Consider the following 23,747-nt stretch of genomic DNA (forward strand, 5'->3'; position numbering starts at 1 on the left):
TAGCTAGCTGCTCCTGTAACAGAGAGAGATGCAGTGATTTACGTGGCTGGACATCACAACATGATGTTACACACACCAGTATACTAACAGCCTTTTGTTCCCTGACAGTTACAAAGCTTCAGGCTCTTCTGGAGGTCCTGAATTAATTTTGCGTGCACATCCATAGCCGTGTTCCCTCCCCATGCTCAGCATTCAGCCACAGTTACCAGGGAACAGATGTTCCATACTCACCTCAAGCAATAATCTACGTCTTTCTTCCCAACCCTCTTATTCTTCACTGAACTCTACAGATCTACAAAAAATTACTTTGGGCCCTGTGCACAAAAGAAAACACAACAGAACACCAATCAATAGGGTTCAACACTTGTGATTCTGCTGCTGCTCCCAACAAACATGAATGAACAACACAACAGTCAAGTCAGAAGCTCTATTCTTCACGTCCCTCCTATTCTCTTGCCCCCCACCACATGTCGGCTCCAACAGAAACGTTCCCTACTGCAGCCTGGTGTACTAAGAAAAATGAAAGGCAGCAGCTGTCTCCCTGAACATGCTGAAATCTAAATTGCAGTGAAACAGCAGCTCTTGCATTAAATGCTCAGCAGCAGGATCCCACAGCTGCCCCCCGGAAGCGCTGCCTGCCAAGGGCTGAGATCTCCATTCTAACACACCCTGCAAATCTGATGGGCTGGAAGATTGCAGGGCAGTAACTGTATGAACACAGCCATACATTTCATCAGCGTTATCTAACAAGTCTCAAGAAAGGAACGTCATTTAAGCCTGACTTGAGACTATAGTCTACAAAATAGAATAAGCAATTGTTTTGGCAACCTGTGTAATTTTTGGGGCTGTGTATGTTTTCTTTTGTTGTTGTTGTCTTTGTTTTGAAATAGAAAATTCACTGGCTTCAGAAGAGCAAGCCCCAGATTCACTAGGATGAAGAACCGCTGACAAGAACCCTCAGCATTCCTAACAGTAACACCAGAAAGACAGGAAAAAGTTAAAGGTGATAGACCTACCTGAAAAGATCCCAAATGTCTCGGTAACCTGTCTAGTGACTATTTTTTTCCTAAGCTCTACAAGTTCCTATAGCTATGAGGTAATTATCTGAAAGAAAGGAAAGGCAGAAAGCTGCTCAGCCTTTATTTTTTACCAGGACTGTCTCGTGGGATTCTACCACAACTTTGACCGCAAGAAAGGATGGCAAATTTTGACTACAGAGCATTCATAACCAGGAGGCATCTTTTCCTCCTTACTCAAGTCCAGTAAGGGTTTAAAAGGGAAAAATATAGAAAAGGGGACTGAAAAGTTGTGTCATACCTCTTAGGCGTTCGTCATCTATGAAGAAGAAGAAAACTCTAGCACTTTCTGTGCGTGGCAGAGAAAGAACCCTAGACAAGTACAAAGGGGTTTTAGCATTCTCAAAGGTCCTATCAAATGCCCTGAGCACAAGTTAGAGCTGTAGTGCCTCAGAGAAATGGTGTACATGGAAGAGCTCTACTCCATAGTATGCAAATAAAGCCTTCTATTAAAGAACCCCACTTTTTACAATAAAATTGACTGTGTCTTTGCCTTTTGGCTCTCACTGCTCAGAGGTGTGCAGTGTCAGTTTCCCATTTTCTCAGTGCTGCCATTAATATTCCCACAGCATCCAACTACTACAGCCAAGTAGACAACAAATACAAATGGAACTTGCCTTCCTTGGTGCTTTTCAATTTCTGACATCTCCGGCTCACCAGCAGCCCCAGACGGGATGTCTTGGAAATGTGAATCCTGTTGCCACCTGACGTTTTCCGGTTTTGTCGTTCCAAGTACGTAAGGCTCTGCAAAACCAGCACCAAAACAGAAAGCAAGTCAAAACCAAATTATTTCTCTGCTTGCCCGGAAAAATTCCTCTTTTCAAGTGAAATATTTACACTGGAGAAGACAGATTTAGGAAGGACAAAATCTTCTTCTCCCTGATTTTCTGAGCTGTAGCTCTCCTCCAGGATTTTCCACTTTGTTCTAGGCATCTCCTATGCATTCTTAAACATTTAGCATCACATCCAGAAGACAGTGAATAGCTTCTGAATTCAGCACAAGTGTGGTGGGCTTGTTGCTTTGTGGTGTTGTTTTTTAATATTTTGGGTAACTTGGCACGGTTTCCTTTCATTCCTACCTGACTGAGACTTGATTAAATATTCCTTCATCTGCATTTCATAAGGCCTTATTTTATCCGAGCTTAGGACACCCCAGTGATCCTTCAGTTTCTCTTTTCTGAAGGTCCAGGAATAGAATTCAGTAACTAACAGAATGTTCATGGAGCTTGGGGTCAACTCCAGGATTTTGTTCCTCCCTCTACCTTAACACCCATTTTCCTTAAAATCCTGTTGGCTTCCATGTAACTTGGTATGACTGCTGTGCCACCTTTTTCCCTGCTTGAGAAGTTTAGGGGAAGCTTTTTCACCGCTCTGCAAAAATCCCAATGCCTTCTCAAGGCGTGCCTTTCAAAATTCCTGAGATGCAAGCAGGAGTTACCTCTCATTAATCTCCCACAACCTTGGCAAGCAGCAATGAGGATCAGAATGCTTCAGCAGAAGTACTGACTTCTGCTGCTGAAAATCCTCTGGATTATGACCTTCTTTACACCGTATTGCTCTACAGTGCCTGCCAGAAGCCGTTCCTTAGAAATGGCTCCGTTAGGAGGGTTCTGCTCTTACCTTCTTTGATGCCCAACTCCTCTGTGTCTCCAAAGAAGGAAAACTGGAAAGCACTGGACTCCTGAGTTCTGTCGTTTTCAGGCAAAGGTCCCAGACGTTCGTCTGGGGCAGAGTCCTGTGCATCCTCTTTGTCCCAGCCTGTTTCCACTGTCTTTTCCGGTTTCATCTTTGAAGGTCCAAGCAAGTGTTTTAAATCAGCAGCAGTGTCGCAATCGATTTCTTCAGACACTGAAAGCAGTGTCTCACTCTCTTCTTTCTCCCTCTGCTTTACTGAAGAAAGGCTTTACTGAAATGAGATTGTTTAAGGATAGCGACTCAACACATGTCCCTTTCGAAGACAGCTTCCCTAAGAGCCACCTTGCTCGTCATGTCTCCCTAAAGGTATCCAAGCCATTAAGGATTCACGTTCAAGGGTAAGCAGTGGGGAAATATCTGTCTAAAGACAGGAATGAGTGTCCTTTTTAATCAGCTATGTGCTTAAGTGACTTTTCCCTACACAATACATGGTAACATAGAAATCAAGAATCGTGGAAATGCCAAGAGCTAATTCGGTTTTCCCACAGACCTGCAAGTCTCGAGGTCCCTGTACTGACCCTTCTCACCTTCACTTACGGCAGCAAACAGAGGGACTAGAAAGAAAAGGTGACACTACGTGCTGCTGTTGGAGGTCCCAGTTGAGGCCCGACGTGGCTGGCGGGAGCGATTGCTCCAGCGCGACGTCCCCGACGGTGTCCCCCTGCGCCTGGGCCTCTCAGCACTTGCTGCTCTCCTCCTGCTCCTGTCCTGGCGACTCCTGGAGCGGACAGGTTGATCCGAGGCTCGACGTTGCACGCAGGAGCGGCTGCGTCTCGGGGACGTCCCTGAGGACGTCTCCCTTCGCCTGGGCCTCTCTGCCCTCGACGTTCTCCTGCCGCTCCTGTCATGGCAACTCCTCGACCGGGCAGGTGGACTCTGGGCATGAGCTTGCTGCCGGGAGCGGCTGTGTCTGCGGGAAGCCCGCGACGGTGTCTCCCTTTGCCTGCGCCTCTCTGCACTTGATGTTCTCCTACTGCTCCTGTCATGGCGACTCCGCGACCGGACGGCCCCATCTGAGGCCCGCCTCTGCTGTTGAGAGCGCCTTCGCCTGCGGTCAGGCCCAGCATGTCTGGAATGGACCCTGTCCTCAGGGCCCGTCCAGCTGCTGGATCTTGCCCTTGGTGTGCGTGCGCTGCCGGTGTCTGCCAAGGAAGAAACTGCATGCCGGGGGCTTCTGTGGCTGCTGGTCCCTGGAGTTGGAGACTGGGGAGCCAGACCCGATGGCACTGCGCTGCTGGAGCTCGGCCTGATGGCCTCGGATTCTGAAAGGCCGTGAGCAGGCTCCAGTCCTGACTGTCTGATCCGGCTGGGGCCATTGAGCTCTGGCTGCTCATCCCTGGGGGCTGTAAAGCCAAACAGGAATGTCAGAGGCCTCCCAGGCCATGCCCAACCAGAACACTGCCCCCAGCCCTCCAGGAGCCCATGGGCTTTGCCGTGCCCAGCCTGGGCACTGGCCCCAGCCCAGGGACACCCGCCTGCTTTGCCTCATACCTGTGCCGAGACCAGCACAGCTGTCACACTCCCAGCGGGTTCTCCTCACTGTCAGGCCAGAGCAGCGCCTGTGGGTGCCCTCGGCAGCACAGGAGGAGCACAGGAGCAGCTTCCAGGGCCTGGGGAAGCAAACGGGTTGATGGCTCTGAGAACAAAGTGTCCCAGCACGGGATTGTGCAGCCGAGCACCACTGGCTCCTTCCGCTTTGAGCCCTTCCTGAGACACAGGTTCCCTGCAGAGCCCCGGGTGCAGCTTCCCAACTCACCCCTCTTCCTCTGCCTCCTCCCTGCCTCCTGGGTAAAGGCATTCCCTGGCATTGCACCTGCTGTGACGCACTCTCAGATCCGCGAAGGCGTCGTTGTCCTCCCATGTTGGCAGTCTGATGGGGAAAGGAAAAGCTCATGTGTTTCTGCTGCCCTGACCGCATGGACATAACAGGGTGTCCCTGCTCTTCCTCCAATGCTTTTCCAAGTCCCGTGAGAAGCGCAAGTCCAGACTCCCTGGATGGGGCAGGGCCTGGACTGCTGGGGCAGGGCCTGGCACAGCACGGCACTTGCACCCTCCTGTCTTGTGAGCCCCGCAGAAGGACACCAACCTGAAGGGGATGCGGATTCCCATGATGAACATTTCGACAGCGAACATGCCATCGTCTCTGCAGAGGGGGCAGCAGAAGGAGAAAAAACCAGCACGCATGGCCTGTCCCTGCAGGGCAAACAGAAGCAGTGTGAGCCAGGCCCTGGTGCTGCTGAGCACCTGCTGTGTCCCAGGCCTGAGGGCATGGCTCCCACCTGGAGGCAGTCCCTGTGGAACCAGGCTCTTTGGCACGTTGGGCACACGATGGTGGTAAAGGTCATTCTGTCTTCCACTGGCTCCATGCAGATGGGGCATTCGGTGCCCGGCTCTGGAGTCACCTGCACCATCTGCTCTGGACGGTGCTCAGGGCAGTAGGACCTGGGGGCAAAAGGACGGGCATAATGAGAAAGTCTTGGTCCTTCCCCAAGGGTGGCCAGAAGGGGAGAGGAGCTACCTGTATGGGGCAATGTACTGCGTAACACAGCCGCCCTCCTTGGCACAGGGCAGGTGGAACCATCTGTCGCAGCCTTCCTCGCAGCACATGATGGTGGCCCCGCTCTGGCCGCAGACGCAGCAGTGCTGGAATGAGCCAGGCAGCCCCATCAGCGGCAGCCTCGGGGCCTCCCCAGGCAGCCCCAGGGCTGCGGGCAGGGAGCAGGATGGGGCTGCTGCTGGCTCTCAGCCCACAGAGCCAGCTGGTGGAGGAAGCACCTGTGCCAGGGCCTCTTTGGAGCTGCTGGGAGCCAGACTTTGTCCCACAGCTGGCTGCATGGCCGGCCTTTCTTGCTGGGGCTCTGGGCTAAGCTCTGGCAAACGTCTCCTGGCACAAATGTCCCTGCTCTTTTGCCAGGCTCTCACCTTCTGTGCCGCCCGCCTGACTGCACATTGGATATCTTGAGGAAGAAAACCCAGGAATCCAACCTGTTTCTTTTCTTGCCGGAAAAGAAGAGTGGCAAAATACTGCAGAAAAGGGGAAGAGGTGATGAAGACAGGGTGGCAGGGACTGCCCATTGCAATGCGGGAGGGAGTGCCCGGAGCCACTCACCAGGCAGAACATGTGGGCACAGAGCCCGTATTTCTCCCGTCTGTTTCCGCAGGTGTCCGGGTCAGCGTCCACACGATGACACAACACGCATGCTGCAGGGGACAGAGCCAATGGCAGCGGGCGTCAGCAGCTCTGTGGGGCTCTCAGCCCGCAGCATCGACCCCAAGAGCTGCTCTGTCCCTGCCTGCGTGCCTGGCTGATGGGCAGGGCTGGAGGCCTTGGAGAGCAGCGGCCATTGCGGGCACGGGGCTCCCAACAGCTGCCCCCTGGCCCAGCTGGGCCCCACTTGAGGAGGAAGGAGGCTGCCAGCCCTGGCCTGGCTGAGCAGCTCCTGCCTCCTTTGGCTTCTGCTCTGGGCCCCACGCTGGCCACCCCGACAGCCCCTGGGCCAGGCTGTGGGAGGGCTGCTTTGCCCTCACCTGGCTCCCTGCCATCAGGGCCCTCCTGCTCCCTGTCACACATGGCGGCTGTCAGCGCTGAGTCCCTGTGCAGGAACGCCGCTGTCTCCGCCAGGTGCTGGTCCTCTCTCTCTGTGGAGGGAAGAAAAGTGATGGGAGTTTGGAGAACAGGCCCAGAGCTACGAGGGTGCTACTCCCTGGTCAGCCCTGCGTGAGCCCTGCTCCTGTCCGCCTTCTGCTCCCGTCGTCGCGTTCAGGAACACCGCGGTCTCCTCTGGATGTTCCTGCGCTGATTCTGGGAAGGGAGAGGCAGGTGAGCCTGCAGCGCAGGCCCAGAGCTCCGAGGTGTGGGGCCCCTCTGGTCCCTGGGCAGCTGCATCCCTGCCTTACCTTCTCCTCCCGTTGCCAGGTCGCACTGACACACGGCCTGAGCCCAGCCTTCCCTTGTGGGGCTTTGGTTGCACGTGTCACAATGGCCACTCTGACATCAGCATCTTGCTCCCAAGATTCACGCAGCCATGGCCTCACATGCCCGGCAGCCACTTGAGGCCGCCCCCTTGGGAACCGAGGTTCTGACATGGTTCCAAGCCTTTGGTCAGCACGGAACCAGGCCAGAGACTCCTGCAGCAAGTGCAGGGTCCAAGCCCAAGCCCCAGGGCAGCCATCGAGGGTGGCACTGTAGGCACAAAGGTGCTGTTCAGGCACGGCCACGCCAGGGCTCCTGCCCCTGGCAGTCGGTTGCCAAGAGAGCTTGTGCAGAGTCTCTTGCACTGCACAGATTCCAAACCTGCTCTTGGTGAACCGATGTTTTCCTCAAGACCTCTCTGCAGTAAACTGAGATGAACCTGATTTCATGCCCGTGCTGATCACTGTTGGGAACAGGAGATAAAGCTGGGGACCACTGCAGCTGCCTCCCAACCTCAATTCTCCTGTCATCTAACAATCTCATGAATTTGACATTTCCTATTAAGCGGAAAAATTACTATTAAGCTTCTGAGAAAGCTCATCCTTTACACTGACTCTATGGAAACCCGGGAAATTCAATGAAAGATTACCTTGTATCTGACTGGAGAGCTTGCAACAGTGCTCAGCTCAGGAGTCAATTGCTTTTCCCACATTAAAGAACTTTGCCAGTTTTGTCCGTGCTTTCCTTCTAGCAACTATATTGAAAAAAGTCAAGACGGGACACACGCAAACCGTTCTTGTAGAGTTTTCGCATTCACGCCTTTGCAAACACGCTCCTGCAAAGTCCAGATCGTTGACTGCTAGAACAGTCAGCGGGACCCCAGGGAAACAGGGCAGGGGCTGACAAGCAGAGATACCCTGCACCTGCCTGATGCTGGGGCACCGGGAGTTCACCCATGTTCCTGTCTCCAGGGGAGAGCCCCCTTGGGTGGAAAACAATGCCTTCACTGAACTAGGAGGGAGGCACAGCAGGTGCAATGCCAGGGAATGCCTTTACCCAGGAGGCAGGGTGGAGGCGGAGGAAGAGGGGAGCGTTGGGAAGCTGCACGCGGGGCTCTGCAGGGAACCTGTGTCTCGGCAAGGCATTGAGGCAGAAGGAGCCAGAAGAGCTCAGCCATGCAATCCCGAGCTGTGGACACTTTGTCCTCAGCACCAGGAACCCGTTTGCTTCTCCAGGCCCTGGGAAGTGCTCCGGTGCCTCTCCCGCAAGTTATGCATCGACACACAGCCACCGACTCTTCCTCAACCCTTCTCAGCACTGGACAGCAGGACACAGTAAAATGTTGTCTCTGGTGCATGATCTAATTATTCAAAGTCTAATTATTCAAAGTCCTGCAAAGAAGCAACTTACATTGAAAGCATCCACACCAAAATCCCCAAACCCTGGTACAAATCTTGAACTGACACAAGAAACATGTTCCTATTCAGAAACACAGTGTTGGCTAACATTTTGGCCAATATTTTTTCCTATTAGGTGTTTGAATGGATTTCAAAAGTAACATTTTTTGGCAAGTTCTTCAAGGAACAAGCAGGAAACACGTGTGAACTCGAAAAGAAGATTTATTGGCTTGCTTTCACATCCCTTTTGGAATCCCTATGCTTCATCCAGCATGCAAGAAAATTGTGAAAATCCAACTTCATATTAGGAGAAGTTTCTGAATTTGCAGTTTGCCTCAAAGACTTTCTGTACACAGTTAAGGAACTGGCTCTGGAACTTACAGGGATTGAGTGGTTCCCCTGACTGGACATCACCACATGACCTTACCAAAACAACTATTCTTGCCTCGCAATTTGAGCTCTTCTAGAGGCTTTGTCCTGAGCAACTTTGTTAGGTCCCTCTCTGCTCGGCTGTCGAGCCTGTCCAGGTCCCTCTGGAGGGCAGCACAGCCTTGTGGTGCATCAGCCCCTGCTCCCACTTCTGTGCTATCAGCAAACGTGCTGAGGGAGCGCTCTGTCCCTTCTGCCAGGTCACTGGGGAATAAGGCAAACAAGGCTGGCCCCAGCACAGCCCCCTGAGGTCACAACCCTCTGAGTTTGGAGCTCCACTGTCCACTTCTCCACCCTACTCTCCCTGAACTGCCTCAGGAGCATATTATGGGAGACAGGGACAAAGCCTCGCTGAAGCTCCAGCTGACAACTCAGCCACTGCTCTCCCCGCACAAACCCAGCCAGTCACTGCAGCACAGCTGGCTATGAGATTCCTCAAGCATGGTTTTCCCTTCCTGTTATTCCCGAGCTTTGGAGATGACATCCAGGAGGAGGTGTTGTGTCACCTGTCGGGAGATGGAGGAGAGGCTGATGGGCCTGCAGTTTCTTGGCTTCTTCTTGGTGCCCTTTGGGAAGACTGCAGTGATGCAGGCTTTCCTGCAATGCTCATGCCTCTCTTGCGAAGCATCACCTTCCCTGACTGGCTGAGAGAGCTCCCAGTGCCGGGGCCAGGAGCAGAGATTTCCCCTGGCCCCAAAAGGGAAGGCTGGGCTCAGGCCGTGTGTCAGTGCGACCTGGCAACGGGAGGAGAAGGTAAGGCAGGGATGCAGCTGCCCAGGGACCAGAGGGGCCCCACACCTCGGGGCTCTGGGCCAGTGCTGCAGGCTCACCTGCCTCTCCCTTCCCAGAATCAGCGCAGGAACATCCAGAGGAGACCGCGGTGTTCCTGAACGCGACGACGGGAGCAGAAGGCGGACAGGAGCAGGGCTCACGCAGGGCTGATCAGGGAGTAGCACCCTCATTGCTCTGGGCATGTCCTGCAAATTCCCCACACCCTTCTTCCCTCCACAGAGAGACAGGACCAGCACCTCGAGGACACCGTGTTGTTCCTGGACAGGGACTCAGCGCTGACAGCCGCCATGTGCGACAGGGAGCAGGAGGGCCCTGATGGCAGGGAGCCAGGTGAGGGCAAAGCAGCCCCTCTCACAGCCTGGCCCAGGGACTGTCAGGGTGGCCAGCGTGGGGCCCAGAGCAGAGGCCAAAGGAGGCAGGAGCTGCTCAGCCAGGCCAGGGCTGGCAGCCTCCTTCCTCCTCAAGTGGGGCCCAGCTGGGCCAGGGGGCAGCTGTTGGGAGCCCCGTGCCCGCAATGGCCGCTGCTCTCCAAGGCCTCCAGCCCTGCCCATCAGGCAGGCACGCAGGCAGGGACAGAGCAGCTCTTGGGGTCGATGCTGCGGGCTGAGAGCCCCACAGAGCTGCTGACGCCCGCAGCCATTGGCTCTGTCCCCTGCAGCGTGCCTGCTGTGTCGTTGTGTAAAGGCTGACCCCTGTGCTTCCCCAGGCTCTGGCAAGTGCCCCTGTGCTGCTCCTGTGCTGCCCAGGGCACCCACGGGCGTTGCTCGTGCCTGAGAGCGACCAGAACCAGCGGGGAGTGTGACAGCTCCGCTGCTCTGGGCTCGGCTGTCAGGCCAAGACACCCCTGGGCAGGGGGCAGTGTCCTTTTGGGCCTGGCAGAGCCCGTAGGCTCCTGGAGTGCTGGGGGCCCTGCTCCGGCCCAGCCTGGCCCAGGCCTGGGAGGCCTTTGACATTGCTGATTGCCCTCACAGCCTCCAGGGCCGAGCCAGAGCTCAATGGCCCCAGCCTGAGCGGACGGTCTGGACTGGAGCCTTCCCGTGGCTCCCCGGAACCCGAGAGCATCAGCGCCAGCTCAGAAACACTGCCTAACCGGGTTTGACAGTATTTTTTCCTGTTAGGTCCTTGAAAGGATTTAAAAGGTAAGGTTGTTTGGCAACTTCTTCAAGGAACAAATACGACATGATTCTTTTCAAGAAAGGTTTTATTAGTTTGGTTTCAGTTTCCATTTGGAATTCTTATGCTTCCTAAGACGATCCAGAAACTAATGAAAACCTAACATATTCCTAGGAGAAGTTTTTGAATCCACTACTCGCAGAAGTCTCTAAATTCACTGTTTCTCTTAAACACTTCCCTTACACCTAGTTAGCTAGCTGCTCCTGTAACAGAGAGAGATGCAGTGATTTACGTGGCTGGACATCACAACATGATGTTACACACACCAGTATACTAACAGCCTTTTGTTCCCTGACAGTTACAAAGCTTCAGGCTCTTCTGGAGGTCCTGAATTAATTTTGCGTGCACATCCATAGCCGTGTTCCCTCCCCATGCTCAGCATTCAGCCACAGTTACCAGGGAACAGATGTTCCATACTCACCTCAAGCAATAATCTACGTCTTTCTTCCCAACCCTCTTATTCTTCACTGAACTCTACAGATCTACAAAAAATTACTTTGGGCCCTCTGCACAAAAGAAAACACAACAGAACACCAATCAATAGGGTTCAACACTTGTGATTCTGCTGCTGCTCCCAACAAACATGAATGAACAACACAACAGTCAAGTCAGAAGCTCTATTCTTCACGTCCCTCCTATTCTCTTGCCCCCCACCACATGTCGGCTCCAACAGAAACGTTCCCTACTGCAGCCTGGTGTACTAAGAAAAATGAAAGACAGCAGCTGTCTCCCTGAACATGCTGAAATCTAAATTGCAGTGAAACAGCAGCTCTTGCATTAAATGCTCAGCAGCAGGATCCCACAGCTGCCCCCCAGAAGCGCTGCCTGCCAAGGGCTGAGATCTCCATTCTAACACACCCTGCAAATCTGATGGGCTGGAAGATTGCAGGGCAGTAACTGTATGAACACAGCCATACATTTCACCAGCGTTATCTAACAAGTCTCAAGAAAGGAACGTCATTTAAGCCTGACTTGAGACTATAGTCTACAAAATAGAACAAGCAATTGTTTTGGCAACCTGTGTAATTTTTGGGGCTGTGTATGTTTTCTTTTGTTGTTGTTGTCTTTGTTTTGAAATAGAAAATTCACTGGCTTCAGAAGAGCAAGCCCCAGATTCACTAGGATGAAGAACCGCTGACAAGAACCCTCAGCATTCCTAACAGTAACACCAGAAAGACAGGAAAAAGTTAAAAATGATAGACCTACCTGAAAAGATCCCAAATGTCTCGGTAACCTGTCTAGTGACTATTTTTTTCCTAAGCTCTACAAGTTCCTATAGCTATGAGGTAATTATCTGAAAGAAAGGAAAGGCAGAAAGCTGCTCAGCCTTTATTTTTTACCAGGACTGTCTCGTGGGATTCTACCACAACTTTGACCACAAGAAAGGATGGCAAATTTTGACTACAGAGCATTCATAACCAGGAGGCATCCTTTCCTCCTTACTCAAGTCCAGTGAGGGTTTAAAAGGGAAAAATATAAAAAAGGGGACTGAACAAGTTGTGTCATACCTCTTAGGCGTGCGTCATCTATGGAGAAGAAGAGAACTCTAGCACTTTCTGTGCGTGGTAGAGAAAGAACCCTAGACAAGTACAAAGGGGTTTTATCAATCTCAAAGGTCCTATCAAATGCCCTGAGCACAAGTTAGAGCTGTAGTGCCTCAGAGAAATGGTGTACATGGAAGAGCTCTACTCCATAGTATGCAAATAAAGCCTTCTATTAAAGAACCCCACTTTTTACAATAAAATTGACTGTGTCTTTGCCTTTTGGCTCTCACTGCTCAGAGGTGTGCAGTGTCAGTTTCCCATTTTCTCAGTGCTGCCATTAATATTCCCACAGCATCCAACTACTACAGCCAAGTAGACAACAAATACAAATGGAACTTGCCTTCCTTGGTGCTTTTCAATTTCTGACATCTCCGGCTCACCAGCAGCCCCAGACGGGATGTCTTGGAAATGTGAATCCTGTTGCCACCTGACGTTTTCCGGTTTTGTCGTTCCAAGTACGTAAGGCTCTGCAAAACCAGCACCAAAACAGAAAGCAAGTCAAAACCAAATTATTTCTCTGCTTGCCCGGAAAAATTCCTCTTTTCAAGTGAAATATTTACACTGGAGAAGACAGATTTAGGAAGGACAAAATCTTCTTCTCCCTGATTTTCTGAGCTGTAGCTCTCCTCCAGGATTTTCCACTTTGTTCTAGGCATCTCCTATGCATTCTTAAACATTTAGCATCACATCCAGAAGACAGTGAATAGCTTCTGAATTCAGCACAAGTGTGGTGGGCTTGTTGCTTTGTGGTGTTGTTTTTTAATATTTTGGGTAACTTGGCACGGTTTCCTTTCATTCCTACCTGACTGAGACTTGATTAAATATTCCTTCATCTGCATTTCATAAGGCCTTATTTTATCCGAGCTTAGGACACCCCAGTGATCCTTCAGTTTCTTTTTTCTGAAGGTCCAGGAATAGAATTCAGTAACTAACAGAATGTTCATGGAGCTTGGGGTCAACTCCAGGATTTTGTTCCTCCCTCTACCTTAACACCCATTTTCCTTAAAATCCTGTTGGCTTCCATGTAACTTGGTATGACTGCTGTGCCACCTTTTTCCCTGCTTGAGAAGTTTAGGGGAAGCTTTTTCACCGCTCTGCAAAAATCCCAATGCCTTCTCAAGGCGTGCCTTTCAAAATTCCTGAGATGCAAGCAGGAGTTACCTCTCATTAATCTCCCACAGCCTTGGCAAGCAGCAATGAGGATCAGAATGCTTCAGCAGAAGTACTGACTTCTGCTGCTGAAAATCCTCTGGATTATGACCTTCTTTACACCGTATTGCTCTACAGTGCCTGCCAGAAGCCGTTCCTTAGAAATGGCTCCGTTAGGAGGGTTCTGCTCTTACCTTCTTTGATGCCCAACTCCTCTGTGTCTCCAAAGAAGGAAAACTGGAAAGCACTGGACTCCTGAGTTCTGTCGTTTTCAGGCAAAGGTCCCAGACGTTCGTCTGGGGCAGAGTCCTGTGCATCCTCTTTGTCCCAGCCTATTTCCACTGTCTTTTCCGGTTTCATCTTTGAAGGTCCAAGCAAGTGTTTTAAATCAGCAGCAGTGTCGCAATCGATTTCTTCAGACACTGAAAGCAGTGTCTCACTCTCTTCTTTCTCCCTCTGCTTTACTGAAGAAAGGCTTTACTGAAATGAGATTGTTTAAGGATAGCGACTCAACACATGTCCTTTTCAAAGACAGCTTCCCTAAGAGCCACCTTGCTCGTCATGTCTCCCTAAAGGTATCCAAGCCATTAAGGATTCACGTTCAAGGGTAAGCAGTGGGGAAATATCTGTCTAAAGACAGGAATGAGTGTCCTTTTTAATCAGCTATGTGCTTAAGTGACTTTTCCCTACACAATACATGGTAACATAGAAATCAAGAATCGTGGAAATGCCAAGAGCTAATTCGGTTTTCCCACAGACCTGCAAGTCTCGAGGTCCCTGTACTGACCCTTCTCACCTTCACTTACGGCAGCAAACAGAGGGACTAGAAAGAAAAGGTGACACTACGTGCTGCTGTTGGAGGTCCCAGTTGAGGCCCGACGTGGCTGGCGGGAGCGGTTGCTCCAGCGCGACGTCCCCGACGGTGTCCCCCTGCGCCTGGGCCTCTCAGCACTTGCTGCTCTCCTCCTGCTCCTGTCCTGGCGACTCCTGGAGCGGACAGGTTGATCCGAGGCTCGACGTTGCACGCAGGAGCGGCTGCGTCTCGGGGACGTCCCTGAGGACGTCTCCCTTCGCCTGGGCCTCTCTGCCCTCGACGTTCTCCTGCCGCTCCTGTCATGGCAACTCCTCGACCGGGCAGGTGGACTCTGGGCATGAGCTTGCTGCCGGGAGCGGCTGTGTCTGCGGGAAGCCCGCGACGGTGTCTCCCTTTGCCTGCGCCTCTCTGCACTTGATGTTCTCCTACTGCTCCTGTCATGGCGACTCCGCGACCGGACGGCCCCATCTGAGGCCCGCCTCTGCTGTTGAGAGCGCCTTCGCCTGCGGTCAGGCCCAGCATGTCTGGAATGGACCCTGTCCTCAGGGCCCGTCCAGCTGCTGGATCTTGCCCTTGGTGTGCGTGCGCTGCCGGTGTCTGCCAAGGAAGAAACTGCATGCCGGGGGCTTCTGTGGCTGCTGGTCCCTGGAGTTGGAGACTGGGGAGCCAGACCCGATGGCACTGCGCTGCTGGAGCTCGGCCTGATGGCCTCGGATTCTGAAAGGCCGTGAGCAGGCTCCAGTCCTGACTGTCTGATCCGGCTGGGGCCATTGAGCTCTGGCTGCTCATCCCTGGGGGCTGTAAAGCCAAACAGGAATGTCAGAGGCCTCCCAGGCCATGCCCAACCAGAACACTGCCCCCAGCCCTCCAGGAGCCCATGGGCTTTGCCGTGCCCAGCCTGGGCACTGGCCCCAGCCCAGGGACACCCGCCTGCTTTGCCTCATACCTGTGCCGAGACCAGCACAGCTGTCACACTCCCAGCGGGTTCTCCTCACTGTCAGGCCAGAGCAGCGCCTGTGGGTGCCCTCGGCAGCACAGGAGGAGCACAGGAGCAGCTTCCAGGGCCTGGGGAAGCAAACGGGTTGATGGCTCTGAGAACAAAGTGTCCCAGCACGGGATTGTGCAGCCGAGCACCACTGGCTCCTTCTGCTTTGAGCCCTTCCTGAGACACAGGTTCCCTGCAGAGCCCCGGGTGCAGCTTCCCAACTCACCCCTCTTCCTCTGCCTCCTCCCTGCCTCCTGGGTAAAGGCATTCCCTGGCATTGCACCTGCTGTGACGCACTCTCAGATCCGCGAAGGCGTCGTTGTCCTCCCATGTTGGCAGTCTGATGGGGAAAGGAAAAGCTCATGTGTTTCTGCTGCCCTGACCGCATGGACGTAACAGGGTGTCCCTGCTCTTCCTCCAATGCTTTTCCAAGTCCCGTGAGAAGCGCAAGTCCAGACTCCCTGGATGGGGCAGGGCCTGGACTGCTGGGGCAGGGCCTGGCACAGCACGGCACTTGCACCCTCCTGTCTTGTGAGCCCCGCAGAAGGACACCAACCTGAAGGGGATGCGGATTCCCATGATGAACATTTCGACAGCGAACATGCCATCGTCTCTGCAGAGGGGGCAGCAGAAGGAGAAAAAACCAGCACGCATGGCCTGTCCCTGCAGGGCAAACAGAAGCAGTGTGAGCCAGGCCCTGGTGCTGCTGAGCACCTGCTGTGTCCCAGGCCTGAGGGCATGGCTCCCACCTGGAGGCAGTCCCTGTGGAACCAGGCTCTTTGGCACGTTGGGCACACGATGGTGGTAAAGGTCATTCTGTCTTCCACTGGCTCCATGCAGATGGGGCATTCGGTGCCCGGCTCTGGAGTCACCTGCACCATCTGCTCTGGACGGTGCTCAGGGCAGTAGGACCTGGGGGCAAAAGGACGGGCATAATGAGAAAGTCTTGGTCCTTCCCCAAGGGTGGCCAGAAGGGGAGAGGAGCTACCTGTATGGGGCAATGTACTGCGTAACACAGCCGCCCTCCTTGGCACAGGGCAGGTGGAACCATCTGTCGCAGCCTTCCTCGCAGCACATGATGGTGGCCCCGCTCTGGCCGCAGACGCAGCAGTGCTGGAATGAGCCAGGCAGCCCCATCAGCGGCAGCCTCGGGGCCTCCCCAGGCAGCCCCAGGGCTGCGGGCAGGGAGCAGGATGGGGCTGCTGCTGGCTCTCAGCCCACAGAGCCAGCTGGTGGAGGAAGCACCTGTGCCAGGGCCTCTTTGGAGCTGCTGGGAGCCAGACTTTGTCCCACAGCTGGCTGCATGGCCGGCCTTTCTTGCTGGGGCTCTGGGCTAAGCTCTGGCAAACGTCTCCTGGCACAAATGTCCCTGCTCTTTTGCCAGGCTCTCACCTTCTGTGCCGCCCGCCTGACTGCACATTGGATATCTTGAGGAAGAAAACCCAGGAATCCAACCTGTTTCTTTTCTTGCCGGAAAAGAAGAGTGGCAAAATACTGCAGAAAAGGGGAAGAGGTGATGAAGACAGGGTGGCAGGGACTGCCCATTGCAATGCGGGAGGGAGTGCCCGGAGCCACTCACCAGGCAGAACATGTGGGCACAGAGCCCGTATTTCTCCCGTCTGTTTCCGCAGGTGTCCGGGTCAGCGTCCACACGATGACACAAAACGCATGCTGCAGGGGACAGAGCCAATGGCAGCGGGCGTCAGCAGCTCTGTGGGGCTCTCAGCCCGCAGCATCGACCCCAAGAGCTGCTCTGTCCCTGCCTGCGTGCCTGGCTGATGGGCAGGGCTGGAGGCCTTGGAGAGCAGCGGCCATTGCGGGCACGGGGCTCCCAACAGCTGCCCCCTGGCCCAGCTGGGCCCCACTTGAGGAGGAAGGAGGCTGCCAGCCCTGGCCTGGCTGAGCAGCTCCTGCCTCCTTTGGCTTCTGCTCTGGGCCCCACGCTGGCCACCCCGACAGCCCCTGGGCCAGGCTGTGGGAGGGCTGCTTTGCCCTCACCTGGCTCCCTGCCATCAGGGCCCTCCTGCTCCCTGTCACACATGGCGGCTGTCAGCGCTGAGTCCCTGTCCAGGAACGCCGCTGTCTCCGCCAGGTGCTGGTCCTCTCTCTCTGTGGAGGGAAGAAAAGTGATGGGAGTTTGGAGAACAGGCCCAGAGCTACGAGGGTGCTACTCCCTGGTCAGCCCTGCGTGAGCCCTGCTCCTGTCCGCCTTCTGCTCCCGTCGTCGCGTTCAGGAACACCGCGGTCTCCTCTGGATGTTCCTGCGCTGATTCTGGGAAGGGAGAGGCAGGTGAGCCTGCAGCACAGGCCCAGAGCTCCGAGGTGTGGGGCCCCTCTGGTCCCTGGGCAGCTGCATCCCTGCCTTACCTTCTCCTCCCGTTGCCAGGTCGCACTGACACACGGCCTGAGCCCAGCCTTCCCTTGTGGGGCTTTGGTTGCACGTGTCACAATGGCCACTCTGACATCAGCATCTTGCTCCCAAGATTCACGCAGCCATGGCCTCACATGCCCGGCAGCCACTTGAGGCCGCCCCCTTGGGAACCGAGGTTCTGACATGGTTCCAAGCCTTTGGTCAGCACGGAACCAGGCCAGAGACTCCTGCAGCAAGTGCAGGGTCCAAGCCCAGGCCCCAGGGTAGCCATCGAGGGTGGCACTGTAGGCACAAAGGTGCTGTTCAGGCACGGCCACGCCAGGGCTCCTGCCCCTGGCAGTCGGTTGCCCAGAGAGCTTGTGCAGAGTCTCTTGCACTGCACAGATTCCAAACCTGCTCTTGGTGAACCGATGTTTTCCTCAAGACCTCTCTGCAGTAAACTGAGATGAACCTGATTTCATGCCCGTGCTGATCACTGTTGGGAACAGGAGATAAAGCTGGGGACCACTGCAGCTGCCTCCCAACCTCAATTCTCCTGTCATCTAACGATCTCATGAATTTGACGTTTCCTATTAAGCAGAAAAATTACTATTAAGCTTCTGAGAAAGCTCATCCTTTACACTGACTCTATGGAAACCCGGGAAATTCAATGAAAGATTACCTTGTATCTGACTGGAGAGCTTGCAACAGTGCTCAGCTCAGGAGTCAATTGCTTTTCCCACATTAAAGAACTTTGCCAGTTTTGTCCGTGCTTTCCTTCTAGCAACTATATTGAAAAAAGTCAAGACGGGACACACGCAAACCGTTCTTGTAGAGTTTTCGCATTCACGCCTTTGCAAACATGCTCCTGCAAAGTCCAGATCGTTGACTGCTAGAACAGTCAGCGGGACCCCAGGGAAACAGGGCAGGGGCTGACAAGCAGAGATACCCTGCACGTGCCTGATGCTGGGGCACCGGGAGTTCACCCATGTTCCTGTCTCCAGGGGAGAGCCCCCTTGGGTGGAAAACAATGCCTTCACTGAACTAGGAGGGAGGCACAGCAGGTGCAATGCCAGGGAATGCCTTTACCCAGGAGGCAGGGTGGAGGCGGAGGAAGAGGGGAGCGTTGGGAAGCTGCACGCGGGGCTCTGCAGGGAACCTGTGTCTCGGCAAGGCATTGAAGCAGAAGGAGCCAGAAGAGCTCAGCCATGCAATCCCGAGCTGTGGACACTTTGTCCTCAGCACCAGGAACCCGTTTGCTTCTCCAGGCCCTGGGAAGTGCTCCGGTGCCTCTCCCGCAAGTTATGCATCGACACACAGCCACCGACTCTTCCTCAACCCTTCTCAGCACTGGACAGCAGGACACAGTAAAATGTTGTCTCTGGTGCATGATCTAATTATTCAAAGTCTAATTATTCAAAGTCCTGCAAAGAAGCAACTTACATTGAAAGCATCCACACCAAAATCCCCAAACCCTGGTACAAATCTTGAACTGACACAAGAAACATGTTCCTATTCAGAAACACAGTGTTGGCTAACATTTTGGCCAATATTTTTTCCTATTAGGTGTTTGAATGGATTTCAAAAGTAACATTTTTTGGCAAGTTCTTCAAGGAACAAGCAGGAAACACGTGTGAACTCGAAAAGAAGATTTATTGGCTTGCTTTCACATCCCTTTTGGAATCCCTATGCTTCATCCAGCATGCAAGAAAATTGTGAAAATCCAACTTCATATTAGGAGAAGTTTCTGAATTTGCAGTTTGCCTCAAAGACTTTCTGTACACAGTTAAGGAACTGGCTCTGTAACTTACAGGGATTGAGTGGTTCCCCTGACTGGACATCACCACATGACCTTACCAAAACAACTATTCTTGCCTCGCAATTTGAGCTCTTCTAGAGGCTTTGTCCTGAGCAACTTTGTTATGTCCCTCTCTGCTCGGCTGTCGAGCCTGTCCAGGTCCCTCTGGAGGGCAGCACAGCCTTGTGGTGCATCAGCCCCTGCTCCCACTTCTGTGCTATCAGCAAACGTGCTGAGGGAGCGCTCTGTCCCTTCTGCCAGGTCACTGGGGAATAAGGCAAACAAGGCTGGCCCCAGCACGGCCCCCTGAGGTCACAACCCTCTGAGTTTGGAGCTCCACTGTCCACTTCTCCACCCTACTCTCCCTGAACTGCCTCAGGAGCATATTATGGGAGACAGGGACAAAGCCTCGCTGAAGCTCCAGCTGACAACTCAGCCACTGCTCTCCCCGCACAAACCCAGCCAGTCACTGCAGCACAGGTGGCTATGAGATTCCTCAAGCATGGTTTTCCCTTCCTGTTATTCCCGAGCTTTGGAGATGACATCCAGGAGGAGGTGTTGTGTCACCTGTCGGGAGATGGAGGAGAGGCTGATGGGCCTGCAGTTTCTTGGCTTCTTCTTGGTGCCCTTTGGGAAGACTGCAGTGATGCAGGCTTTCCTGCAATGCTCATGCCTCTCTTGCGAAGCATCACCTTCCCTGACTGGCTGAGAGAGCTCCCAGTGCCGGGGCCAGGAGCAGAGATTTCCCCTGGCCCCAAAAGGGAAGGCAGGGCTCAGGCCGTGTGTCAGTGCGACCTGGCAACGGGAGGAGAAGGTAAGGCAGGGATGCAGCTGCCCAGGGACCAGAGGGGCCCCACACCTCGGGGCTCTGGGCCTGTGCTGCAGGCTCACCTGCCTCTCCCTTCCCAGAATCAGCGCAGGAACATCCAGAGGAGACCGCGGTGTTCCTGAACGCGACGACGGGAGCAGAAGGCGGACAGGAGCAGGGCTCACGCAGGGCTGACCAGGGAGTAGCACCCTCGTAGCTCTGGGCATGTCCTGCAAATTCCCCACACCCTTCTTCCCTCCACAGAGAGACAGGACCAGCACCTCGAGGACACCGTGTTGTTCCTGGACAGGGACTCAGCGCTGACAGCCGCCATGTGCGACAGGGAGCAGGAGGGCCCTGATGGCAGGGAGCCAGGTGAGGGCAAAGCAGCCCTCCTACAGCCTGGCCCAGGGACTGTCCAGGCTGCTGCACAGGGAGCATGGAGAGCAGGTGTGTAGGTGGGCTGTTTTAGTGCATCTAAAGATCTTGGTATCTCCCAAGGGTAAAACTCACCTCTGTTTTCTGTAATGTTAATTCCTACCTGAGAACCTTCTTTCCCTTCCCCCTTCCCATTGGCTGTGCCCTCCCTGTATGCCCCGCTCACCCCTGCCCCCTGGTATAAGAGATAAAACCCAGAGCATTTTCGTCTCTTTCTTGCCCCGGATGGATGACATACAATAAACTCAGGATTACTCCAGCAAGTTTGGGCCTCCTGTGTCTAGATACTGTGAGTGTGTGTTATATCCACTCCAGGACCCCCTCCGCCACCACCTGTGTCCTGAGACTAGCGGGGCTCTCACCAGGCTGGGGTGGGACAGAGGGGTCCCCCCGAGAGAAGGATTACAGCAGTGGCCTGGTTCCCCTTTGCCAGGATGGTGCTCCCTTCTCCCTGAGAAGCATTGGGGATGGTTGTCCCCAGGCCTTTCAGGAGGGTTTCCTCTGTAAAAGGGACAGAGTCCCCAGGGGCCCCAGGCTGGTCCTGTCGGGGCCCAACCAGGGATGTTGCACAGGGCCTGCAAAGAGGGTGGACAGAGACTAGAAGCAGCCCAGAGCTCCCCAAGCCCCTCTGCAGCTTTGGCCATGTCCACTGACGTTCTGCTCCAATGGCCTTACCCGACCCACTTGCAGTGCCAGTTCCCTAAGGCAGAAGGGGATCCCAGCACACCATGGAATGGTGATCTCTGCTTCCTTCTAGATTGGAATTGTGATATGGAGTGTCTGGAATCCCTGGCACATGATGGTTTCAGATCCATGGAAAACGCTGGAGGCAAGTTCTCAATGTCCCTTTTGGTGCAGAATAATAAGTGTCAAGGTGGCAAGAGATCACTCGTGTGCCATTTCCCTTAAGAGTCTGAAGGTTGAAGGCTGTCCTGCTGCTGCTTTCACTGTATGCAGAGCTGTTTCCCAGCCTGGCCTGGCTGCAGCTTCTCCACTGCAGGGAGGCATTTGGCATCAGCTGACAGTGGGCCAGCCACAGCAGGCCTTGGGCCACCAACAGCGTGCTCTTGGCTACCAATAACACTTGTTGCCTACGGGTAACAACCAGAGGCAGTTTTCCTACTGTTTTCCCTTCAACAGGAAGGGCTGAACATTCTTCCCATGCCCTGTCCCATCCTTTTCTCTTTTGATTTTCATACTGCTGGGTGCTGGCTGAATATCTTCAAAACCTTTATAACTTTGCATGTTTTACCCCACCTACTAGGCAAAAATAAATAAATAAATAAAAAATTCTTCCATTTAGATTTCATTTTTACTGTGGTTGGGCCACTCAAATTTGGAGCAACTCATTTTCCATTTCCCTTTTCCTTCCTATCTACAAAAAGTTCATCTGGACATGCAAATCAACAGAATTACTGAGATTTGCCTCAAAGCCCAGAGGAGAATCTGGCACAAAATATTCTCCCTGTGTACTGCCCAGCAAGGAACATTCAGAGAAAAATACAGTGGCAGCTGAGGCTCGTGGAACTCCCAGAATCCTGAGCCTGAAGAGGAGGCAAACACAACCTGGCAGTGGCTGAGGGCACTTCTCCTCACAGACTCCTCTGCATGTGTGTCCCTTCAGGAGGGGAAAGCTTTTAAACCTTTGCCTTACCTTCCTCCTGTGCTAAAATGTAAGGCTTCTCCTTACATTTACAGAGAAAATACTGAGCTACAAACAATTCTCCATTCCTCACCAAAGCTACTCAGGTACTCGACTTCAACAGCAAAACCAAATGTGGTCAGAAATTTCCCATCAAAGCCCATTTGCAGAGAAACCTCACCATATGTCAGCAAATATTTATTAGCACCAGTGCAGGCAAGAGATTGCTCCTTTTTTGTCCCAGAGAGAATATTAGAATCATTTGTTCTTGACAGGACTCCTTGGACAGCCCCCAGAGCCGCCTCCTCACCACGCCTTGCCTGGGCTGTTCATGCAGTCTGGTAGCACCACCTGACTTTGCCACCCTGTCCAGACCTTGGGCACGGCTGGTGCCACAATCCCCTCTGATGCCACAGTCCCCTCTGGTGCCACAGTCCCCTCCTGCCTCGTGGCGTGTCCCTGCTGCTGGAGGAACCCTGCTCGTGCTGCTGCCTGTTCAACCAGGCCGGTGTGCTACTCCCCAGCCAAAGAGAAACTAAAGTCACTGCTTTGGGCAGCTCGTTGGAACAAGTTTAACGCTTCCTCATCTCTATCCCAGACCTCTTAAAACCCACATAGCAACAGTGTAAAGTCACCTCATCTGCAGAGGTGAGGAGGCCTGAGTGAGCAGAAGGTCAGCTTTCAAGCACACTAGGTTTTTATTTAGTGGACTCACTCAGTCGTTCACAAGCCTTACTTGTCAAACAGGACTGTGTCATGCTCTTGTCTTGTTCGTGTTAGAGAGGAGTCAGGGAGAAATTAGTTAAGAAACCAGAAACACTGAGGGCGCTTAGGCTCGGCTGGCAAACGGAGCAGGGTGGCACCTGCCCGCTTTGCCCGCATCCCTTTTCCTGCCGGAGGAAGGCGGACGCGGCTCCGCTGGGGGGGAGCCGGGCGCTCGGTGCGCGCCGCTGGAGCTCCCGGCGGCCCCGCCCGGCTCGCCCCGCCCCGCCGCGGGCCGGGCCCGAGCGCTGGGCCGGCCGGGCGCTCTGGATGCTCGGGCAGCACCGCGGGCGTTCAGGATGCTCGGGCAGCACCGCGGGCCGGCCGGGCGCGATGGAGCCGCCTGAGGGCTGGGACCCCTACGGGCGGCCGGCCCGGCGCACGCAGTGGCTGGTCAGCGCCCTCGCCTACCACTACGGGCTGGACCGAGGCGTGGAGAACGAGATCGTCGTGCTGGCCACCGGTCTGGACCAGTACCTGCAGGAGATCTTCCATCACCTGGACTGCGCCGGGGCGGGCCGCATCCCCGGCGAGGATTTCCGCACGCTGTGCCAGGTGCTGGGGCTGGAGGAGGCGGCGGAGCCCGAGGAGTGCGCGGGGCTATGGGACGGGCTCTCGGCGGAGCTCACCTTCCGCCAGTTCCACGCGCGGCTCTGCGGCCACTTCAGCACCCGCGCGGGGCCGCGGCTGCCGCTGGGCCGGGAGAGCGAGCACATCGAGACCCAGATCCGCCTGCGCAGCCCCCGCCGCCGCCGCCGCCGCGCCGAGCCCGGAGCCGCGGGCAGCGCCGAGCGGCGGCCGCCCGGGCCCTGCTCCCGAGAGTGCTACGAGGAGATCGTGGCGCTGGAGCAGGCCGAGGACCGCATCGCCAAGCTGGAGGAGGAGAACGGCAGCCTGCGGGAGCTGGTGGAGGACATGCGGGCCGCCCTGCAGAGCAGCGATGCGCGGTGCCTGGCGCTGCAGGTGAGTCCGGGGCGGCTTG

The 23,747-nt window shown here is 54.5% G+C and overlaps 4 protein-coding genes across 5 annotated transcripts in view; 1 reads left to right on the top strand and 3 right to left on the bottom strand.

Moving 5' to 3' along the window:
* Window positions 1-1,023: 1,023 nt before the first annotated feature.
* Window positions 1,024-4,381, bottom strand: LOC147651042 (nucleolar protein 8-like). Its single transcript, XM_086845838.1, has 6 exons — window positions 4,263-4,381; window positions 3,299-4,114; window positions 2,697-2,982; window positions 1,694-1,820; window positions 1,318-1,388; window positions 1,024-1,104 (listed from the first exon to the last, which is right to left on the bottom strand). Exons 3-6 carry the CDS (start codon window positions 2,860-2,862, stop codon window positions 1,067-1,069), a joined length of 402 nt encoding a protein of 133 aa, XP_086701964.1. The 5' UTR covers window positions 2,863-2,982; window positions 3,299-4,114; window positions 4,263-4,381; the 3' UTR covers window positions 1,024-1,066.
* Window positions 4,382-4,485: 104 nt separating this feature from the next.
* On the bottom strand, window positions 4,486-6,698 carry LOC147651043 (E3 ubiquitin-protein ligase PHF7-like). Its single transcript, XM_086845837.1, has 8 exons — window positions 6,669-6,698; window positions 6,300-6,573; window positions 5,881-5,972; window positions 5,694-5,795; window positions 5,290-5,414; window positions 5,051-5,213; window positions 4,858-4,964; window positions 4,486-4,641 (listed from the first exon to the last, which is right to left on the bottom strand). The coding sequence occupies exons 2-8, from the start codon at window positions 6,340-6,342 to the stop codon at window positions 4,524-4,526; spliced, it is 750 nt and encodes a 249-aa protein (XP_086701963.1). The 5' UTR covers window positions 6,343-6,573; window positions 6,669-6,698; the 3' UTR covers window positions 4,486-4,523.
* A 3,790-nt stretch (window positions 6,699-10,488) lies between these two features.
* On the bottom strand, window positions 10,489-17,718 carry LOC147651044 (E3 ubiquitin-protein ligase PHF7-like). Its single transcript, XM_086845531.1, has 16 exons — window positions 17,335-17,718; window positions 16,966-17,239; window positions 16,547-16,638; window positions 16,360-16,461; window positions 15,956-16,080; window positions 15,717-15,879; window positions 15,524-15,630; window positions 15,194-15,307; window positions 14,929-15,047; window positions 13,965-14,780; window positions 13,363-13,648; window positions 12,360-12,486; window positions 11,984-12,054; window positions 11,682-11,769; window positions 10,897-10,981; window positions 10,489-10,678 (listed from the first exon to the last, which is right to left on the bottom strand). Exons 2-10 carry the CDS (start codon window positions 17,006-17,008, stop codon window positions 14,011-14,013), a joined length of 1,635 nt encoding a protein of 544 aa, XP_086701657.1. The 5' UTR covers window positions 17,009-17,239; window positions 17,335-17,718; the 3' UTR covers window positions 10,489-10,678; window positions 10,897-10,981; window positions 11,682-11,769; window positions 11,984-12,054; window positions 12,360-12,486; window positions 13,363-13,648; window positions 13,965-14,010.
* Window positions 17,719-23,006: 5,288 nt separating this feature from the next.
* LOC111935341 (EF-hand and coiled-coil domain-containing protein 1) overlaps window positions 23,007-23,747 on the top strand; it is a 41,482-nt gene continuing 40,741 nt past the window's right edge. For both annotated transcript variants that reach the window (XM_086845641.1, XM_086845640.1), the window contains exon 1: window positions 23,007-23,728. In XM_086845641.1, the coding sequence (XP_086701767.1) occupies window positions 23,036-23,728 (693 nt within the window). In that variant the 5' untranslated portion in view covers window positions 23,007-23,035. The remainder of the gene's footprint in view (window positions 23,729-23,747) is intronic.

This window comes from Cyanistes caeruleus, chromosome 11 (genome assembly GCF_971803275.1).
Source record: "Cyanistes caeruleus chromosome 11, bCyaCae1.hap1.1, whole genome shotgun sequence".
Lineage (NCBI taxonomy): Eukaryota > Metazoa > Chordata > Aves > Passeriformes > Paridae > Cyanistes > Cyanistes caeruleus.